This window comes from Tinamus guttatus, unplaced genomic scaffold (assembly GCF_059628265.1).
Source record: "Tinamus guttatus ecotype Peru unplaced genomic scaffold, ASM5962826v1 Tinamus_guttatus_pri_ptg000652l, whole genome shotgun sequence".
In the NCBI taxonomy this organism is placed as follows: Eukaryota; Metazoa; Chordata; class Aves; order Tinamiformes; family Tinamidae; genus Tinamus; species Tinamus guttatus.
In genome coordinates, this window is record NW_028289186.1 from 1,384,502 (window position 1) to 1,392,166 (window position 7,665).

Genomic DNA, 7,665 nt, shown 5'->3' on the forward strand with positions numbered 1-7,665 from the left:
CATGGGCCCTCCATGGGCATGGGCCTTTCAAGCAGCCCATGGGTGTCTTTTGTCATGGGGGTGGAGGGAGCCTGTGGGCATTCATATGGACCCCCTGGGTCTAACTACCACCCCACAGGCCCACAGGGGCCCTATGGGACTTAGTGCTGCCCCCCAGGACATCCATGTGTATGGGGACCAGAGAGGCCCCACAAGCTTCCGTGCAGCCCCTGGGGACATCTGCGCACATGGGGCCTGGAGGGACCCTATGGGCCTTCGTGCAGCCTGTGGGGTGCTCCGAGGACATGGGGCCAGGGGGGGCCCTACGGGCCTTTGTGTGGCCCCTCAGGGCCACTGTGCACGTGGGGTCGGGGGCTCCTGGGTCTCACTGGGCACACAGGACTAGGGGAGCCCTACGGGCCTCCATGCGGCCTCCCGGAGCCTCCGTGTGCAAGGGGCCGGGTGGCTCCACGGGACTTTGTGTTACCCCCCCTGGGCCTTCAAGTGCCCTGGGACTCCTGGGGCTTCGTGCGGCCCAGCAAGGCCTCTGTGTGCTCAGGCCTGCCCTTAGGGACATTGTGGGGCTCCGTGGGTCCTCTGTGCGCACGGGGCCAAGGGGATGATACCGGCTTTCGTGCAGCTCCACGAGACCTACCCGTGCATGGGATGGAGGCTCGGGGAGGTGTCACAGGCCTTCGTGCAGGACCCCAAGGCCTCCACACGCACGCGTTGTGGTGAGCCCTACCAGCCATCGTGTGCCTCCCCAGGGCATCTGTGGGCCTTTTTGTGTGCTCAAAATCTCAAAAACGGCTTTTCCTAGTTTTTGAAAAATATCTCTTGCCCTGTTTGAAGTCTAAGCAATGAAAATGGTTACATCTCTCAGCATCATTCTGTAAGTCAAAATATCACTTCAGTTCGCTACACAAATATAGCTCTCACTGAAGCCTAATGGAAGAGTCAGTCCGCATCAGTCACACCGCTTCACTGTTTAGGAAACAGGAGATATATGCAGACCAAGTACTTCTAATGATATTGCTGACCAGAGGTGTTTGAGATGGTTATTTTTTATGAGAACATGGTATCTTGTAATCTTCAGCTTGTAAAAACAAAGTTTATCCTGTACAGATGGTTCCAAATTTCATATTCATTGGTAGGTATTGACTTCACGCCCACTTTTCTGCATTTTTGCTTCCTGCTGTTGACTGATCTTCACTTAGCTAAGCCCAGGGTGCCAAGTGATGTTACAGTATTAGCCTGGACCGCAGTCTATGCTAGAAATAAAAAATGGAGCTTAAATTGCGGGCTACCACTGCCCTCTATAGAATACAGAAACAGAAGTGCACAAAAACATGGGAGTCATCCCAATAGGAACACAGGAGCAGAGTAATTGCAAGAAATATTCACACGGGTGACACCTGGGTCCTTTGGATCTTTAAGAAAAAAATCTGATTTTTATCATAATCCTGTGGCTGTGACTATGGGTCCACTGCTTATTCCTTGAGCAACTTATGCATTGTCACTTTTAGTTTTCATTTTCTCTTTAGAATTTGTCTGCTTTTCAGTCCTGTTATGAGCAATAACCTGGGTTTCCAGCCCGGCGGCGAAGGCAGCCCATCCTTTGAACTAAGCTGTAGATTAATGATTAATAAATGCACCAAGTGGCTATGCTCAACACAGACATATCGCTCAAGAGCCAACTTTGCCTCATTTTTTTAATTAAATCTCAAAGAATCAAAACTCCACAAGTTCCCGTTCAGCTACAGCATCCGCCCTGCAAGTTTCAAACGCTCAGAACAGTTGGAGATATTTTTTAAAAATGCTGTCAAGGGAGGTATGCAAGGTGTATTTGTTCATTCTGTGAAGCAAAGTGTGTCATTTTTGATAATTTTGATGTTTCCGTATCTTTTATTTTTATTTTCTGTGCCGCGCGCCTCCTGCAGCGACACCCGCCTCACGCGGCCGGAAGTGACGCTCTCCTCGCCCCGGCAGCGGGGCGGCCCCGTGGCGGAAGGGGCGGCCGGCGCCGCCATCTTGGCTGGGAGCCGCGGTCGCGCCCGCCGCAGCGGGGAGAGGAGCGGGGGTCGCGGCCCGGCCCGGCCCGCCCGGCCCTGCGGCGCTCGCAGCTTCTCTCGTTCGGCCCCCGGCTCGGGGCACGCGGCGGTGCCGGCGGCGGAGGGGCTCGGGACAGCGGGGAGAGGTGAGCGGGGCCTGGGCCGCTCGTGTATTTCCGATAGGGCTCTGAGGGTTGCCAGACCCGCCGGTAACTGTATATAAGAACATAAGTATATTTTGTAGTCTGTACCGAGGGGCTCCCCTGTGAGGCTACCGGACAAACAAGTTGAATATTTATTTTAGTCTTTATTTAAGGTCGAGGCTGGAAGGAGTCCCTTCCAAGTCTCTTGAAACGTGAAAATTAGGAAGTGTGACTTTCTTCAGCAAAAATACTGCTTATTCAAAAGGCGATCAACAATAGTTTTGGCAGAGATCAGGTTAAAGGGTTTTGACTTGAATATTTGGTCATGTATAATTAACTGTGGTGCTATCAATACAGCTTTTCAAAAAATCTTTCTTGGCTTATCTGGTTGAGCTGAAAAACTAAAAAAATAGCCCCTTCCAAAGCATTTAATGTAGTTTTAATGTTAGATGCCACTTGAGCATGGCGTATCTGTTTATGAGCGCTGTTGGTAAATATTTTCTTTTGGTTCTTTTTTTTGGAATTGCTGAATGGAAGCCTCAGTTCCTTGCTAGATTTCTCAAAGGGAAAGTGAGTTAAATGAAGGTAATTAATTGGTATGTGTTTTGAAGCTACACTGTAAGGACTAATGCTTTGTCCTGTGAGCATCCTGGAACCTCCTGTATTCACTGCCATTTAGAAGGAGCTTTTGCTTTATCTGGAAAAACAGTGCTTTGAAGATATCTTTCCATAAGTTTAACTGGCTCCTGAGCAAGCAGCAGATTTAACTTAAAAGTTGGTTAAAACAGTGCATGGTTCTTACAACTGGAAAATGATAACGTTTGTGTTTATATTTTAAAAATGTAGAGGATTTAGCATAGAGTATGTGCAGTAGAATCTGCAGGATCTAGAGCTGAGTTCCCTGAAGCATAACTGCATCTGTTAAGATTGTATAGAAGTTGCATTTACTTATGTATTTTTTTAAAAAACTAGATGAGCAACAACAGTAATAAAAGAGCACCCACGACAGCAACGCAGAGGCTTAAACAAGACTACCTGCGAATTAAGAAAGATCCAGTGCCTTATATCTGTGCAGAACCCCTCCCATCCAATATCCTTGAATGGTAAGAATTAGAGGAGTTAGAAGGAATTGTTCACACACGTGTGGAGACAACAAGATTTTCCAGCTCATTCAGTCCAACTCCCTCCCACCTACGGATTGTATGGGAATCTTGGTTTTGGAGGTGGAATATGAAAATACTTTGCTGAAGTGATACCATTTTTTTGTTGTTTTCAAGGAAGTCAATGACTGGGTGCTGGCTTTGATAACATTTAAATTTATTTCCTTCTTTGCTTTAGGCACTATGTTGTACGAGGACCTGAAATGACTCCATATGAAGGTAAAAACTAGCATGTAGCAAAAACATGCTTGTACTTTTATCATTTTCATATCTGAGAAATTGCATGACTGTGTGGGTAAAATTTAACTCCTATAAGCAGTTCTAGAAACTGTTAGTGCAGTTTCAAAGTTGTTTGTGATTTGCATGATAAAGAAGATGTTGAAAAGAGATAGTGGTAACACTGCCCATTAGTAATTTTTAAGTGTTAAAAATATTTCTTAGGAAAACAGGTTTAGGATAAATCTATTTTTTGTACCTTGATGCTCTTAAGCACTGAAGAAAGACAACTTTCTGTTAAGTAATTGCTAAAGATCTTTGCAGATAATTCACTTTACATAGCATGTGACAGTCAAAGATCATTTTAGATAACCCAAGTCATTGGGTTTTATTCCTTACTGTTGGGTGTGCTTTTTTTTTTTTTTTTGGCTTGTTTGTTTTCTGTATGACATTTATAACTTAACCTATAAATGCTGTCACTGAACTGTGACCTATAGCGTCTTTATGAATTTGTAGAAAGAGAGGAAAGGAAAAGCCACATTAAGTTCTGATAGCCCCATATTCCACAAGTTCCCATAAGATTCTTTTTGAAATCAGACTCTTCATAGAGCTTCATTTCCACTTAGTGTGTGTGGAAATGTTGCCCTAAATATGTTACAAACATCATAACCTGAAATATTATTTGCATATGTTAGAGCAGTGCCTCCAAAGTAAAACTACTGCAGGTGTGGATCATCATTCCTGTGTTTCAGAGGCACAAGATTTTGAATTTGAGCCTTTTAGTGTGAGGGGGAGAGGTAAAGAAGTTTTATTTGGCCCGATTTATTAATATCTTAGGATTCATCTTTTTGCAAAATAAGTAATTCATCTCTTTATGTAATGCAGGTGGCTATTATCATGGGAAACTAATATTCCCCAGAGAATTTCCTTTTAAACCTCCTAGTATTTATATGATTACTCCTAATGGAAGGTTTAAATGTAATACAAGGTAAGGATTTTCTTCTAACACTTAAGCAATTAACACTTTTTTAGCAATACGGGTTATCTGTAATCCTTTCAATAGCAACAATTAAAATGTATTGCTTGTCTTTTTTTTTTTTTTTAAGGTTGTGTCTTTCAATCACTGATTTTCACCCTGATACATGGAATCCAGCTTGGTCAGTCTCAACTATCTTGACAGGCCTTCTTAGTTTTATGGTGGAAAAGGGTCCCACACTGGGCAGCATAGAGACCTCAGAGTTCACAGTAAGCTCCAGACTATTCTTAGTAAACCATATTTTTTAGAACCTTCTCCTTCTTTTCCTTCCTTCAAAGTGTCTGCTGAGTAGGCCCAGCAGTTCAGAACCCAAATCTTAGAATAGTGGGGAACACAAGTCGGTTTTAGGAGTGTTGGTATTCACAGATATAAAATTATCCTCAAGATTAGAAATTAGTTGGCTAGCAGTTTGCACCATCCTTGTGGGAGGTAACCAGAGTATCTTAACTTCATTTATATGCTACTGCTGATGATTCTTTTTGCCTCCACAGAAAAGACAACTTGCTGCACAAAGTTTAGCATTTAATTTAAAGGATAAAGTCTTCTGCGAGCTCTTCCCTGAAGTGGTGGAGGTAAGGGAATTCATCTGTGCATGATTCTCTTAGGCAGTTTGTCAGCTTGTCTGTAATGATCTCTAAGCTAACTAGTTAGGGTTTTCCCGAGGTATTTTTCTTTCTGTCCGAACAGAAGAGGCCTTTTTGGGTGGAGTCTTGGGTGCTTGATTTATATATTATCCTTTGCACTGTTATTCATAATGTACTTTCTGTCCCTTTTCCCCTTTTGGGAAAGCCTTCTGGGAGAAGGTTTTACACCCAAAAGAACTTCACGGTATTCACCTCCAGATATTCCTGCGGTTTTTCCCCTCCTTTTTTTTTTTTTTCCTCTCTGTAGGAAATCAAACAGAAACAGAAAGCACAAGACGACCTCAGTAGCAGACCTCCATCCCTCCCTTTGCCAGATGTTGTGCCGGATGGGGAAGCACACTACGGGCAAAACGGAATCCCCCTCCTTAACGGGCACGTGCAGCTGGCGCCTGCTAATCATCCGGGTCTCCAACAAGCCAATCGGAACCATGGACTCTTAGGAGGAGCTTTGGCGAACTTGTTTGTTATAGTTGGTTTTGCAGCCTTTGCCTACACAGTCAAGTATGTACTGAGGAGCATAGCACAAGAATGAGGAGCATAACAGAAATCCAAGACCAAAATAGTGGTAGTTGCAGAATGAGTGGGACTCTTTGGGCATCTGACTTTGCTACTGGGTTGAATATTTGTGCTACCGACTTGCAGACAAAGCATTGGTTGGCTCATGAGTTAAGTTTGTAAGCTCAGTTAGTCAGACAACTAAAAGATGTTCTGCTCACAGATCCTGTTGTCCTCACTACTGCTCAGTAGTGGCTCTCAAACAAGTCAAAGCATTGTTGATGCGAAGCTGGCATTACTAATGCTTTGATTTTTATAGCATTTCTCCATTCTGTTATTTGAAATTTGAAAATATTAAGCAAATAAGGCTTTTTACTAGATTGAACAATTTTTAAAATTTCACACTTGATGCATATCATATTTTAGGTTCATTAGCAAAAAGTCTGTATAAGGTTGAAAGGAGTTAAGTGGAGACAGTAAGGGTCTGGTTAATGTGAACAATGATACTACAGAAGATAGATGGTTTCTTTTTATAAAATAGAATGAACATCATTGCATATCTAGTCAGTAGTGATTAGATCAGTGGGAAAGTAACACCATGTGTGTTAAATGTGTTGTCTAAATTGTCACAATATAACTTAAGAAGGTCTTTTGGGCTACAAGAAGTGCAGTTGTTGGCCATGAGAAAACAATTAACCAGAAAAAAAATTAAATCAGTCGTAATGTGGGGGTACTGATACTCAATATTGTTTTGAATTTGTTCACTTGGTTGCAAATTTCCATTTTGGGAAATGTTATATTTTAAAGCTGTAATACTTTATTTTGATCACAAGGTGCCACTGTCTAATAGGTCTGCACGGAACAATGAAAAGTTAATTATGTTTTCAGAAAAAGCTTCTCTGGATTTCTTGGCCTTTGGTAAATGAAAAAGCAGTAGCCCTTGTGGAGCTAAAAGGACAAATGAGGCTGGATACTGGACCAGATTCTTCAAAGTCAGCTGAATTCATCTGAAGTGCCACTAGCTCAAGTGAACTGCTTAGAATTAGTATTGCTTACTTTGCTTGAAAATTTGGGTAAACTAGTAAAAAGAAAAAAGAGAATCTAAACCTTTCTATTCTACCCAAGCTCCCCGAAGCTTTTGGCTTCTAAATTAAGTTCCCCTCTGTTCCCCTTCAGATGATGGATGACTGAAATAGCAGTGTTTGCTCCTGAGGTTACATGATTGTGGATAAACACTAAAACTCCTAGTGTAGTTTTTTTCCGAAGTTACTTTCCAATTCAATTTCCTTCTCTTTCCCTTTCCCTCATTAGTTTTATCCAAATGCTTTGACTTATCAGAGGCAAACTTACTGTGCCTTTCATAATTAACAGTGATGTCATCTGGGGAAGAAAGCACTCACTGTTAATGATCTAACAAACTGTAAAAGGTGATGGCAGGGTAAAAAGCTCTGCATTTAACTGCATATTCTTTGTTAAATGTTGTGAAGAGCCCAATAAATATTACCTCATGTATTTAAGAATTTTTAAGCTGTTTTATTTTTCCTTTTCAGATTTGTTTGATTGCTCTGCTTCTACCTTGGTATCTTGATTTGTACAAGAGGGGTTGGGGAGGGACAAAATAACCCACAAACTGTGGTAAACCCATGAGCCATATAGCTTATAGCATCAATAAATAAGTAAAAGTTAATAGTTCTCTGCAATAGGTAGTAATTACCAGAACTAGAGGAAGAGCTCCGTGCTAAAGAAATCTTAAAGCAGATCTTACTGAGGTAAGGAAGGGAAGGAAGAAATGAGATGCGTGTAGGCAGAACATGAAAAAGGCTGGATTTAAAAAAATGTATTTATAAATTTTGACTTTTTGATTTTTGTGCTTTTGATCCCATCTTATTTTTAACTGCTCTTAACTTTGCTTCTCGTACGTGCTTAACCGGCTCTCCTAAG

The 7,665-nt window shown here is 42.2% G+C and overlaps 1 protein-coding gene across 1 annotated transcript; it reads left to right on the plus strand.

The window, feature by feature from the left end:
- Window positions 1-3,145: 3,145 nt before the first annotated feature.
- UBE2J2 (ubiquitin conjugating enzyme E2 J2) lies at window positions 3,146-7,244 on the plus strand. Its single transcript, XM_010216217.2, has 6 exons — window positions 3,146-3,276; window positions 3,512-3,552; window positions 4,435-4,537; window positions 4,656-4,794; window positions 5,077-5,157; window positions 5,477-7,244. Exons 1-6 carry the CDS (start codon window positions 3,146-3,148, stop codon window positions 5,759-5,761), a joined length of 780 nt encoding a protein of 259 aa, XP_010214519.1. The 3' UTR covers window positions 5,762-7,244.
- The last annotated feature ends 421 nt before the right edge of the window (window positions 7,245-7,665 follow it).

Bases quoted from the DNA above. Each gene is read 5' to 3' on its own strand.
- UBE2J2 (XM_010216217.2), top strand. From the start codon at position 3,146: ATGAGCAACAACAGTAATAAAAGAGCACCCACGACAGCAACGCAGAGG. The intron at 3,277-3,511 runs GTAAGAATTAGA...TCTTTGCTTTAG, and splicing joins CCATCCAATATCCTTGAATG to GCACTATGTTGTACGAGGAC. The intron at 3,553-4,434 runs GTAAAAACTAGC...TATGTAATGCAG, and splicing joins TGAAATGACTCCATATGAAG to GTGGCTATTATCATGGGAAA.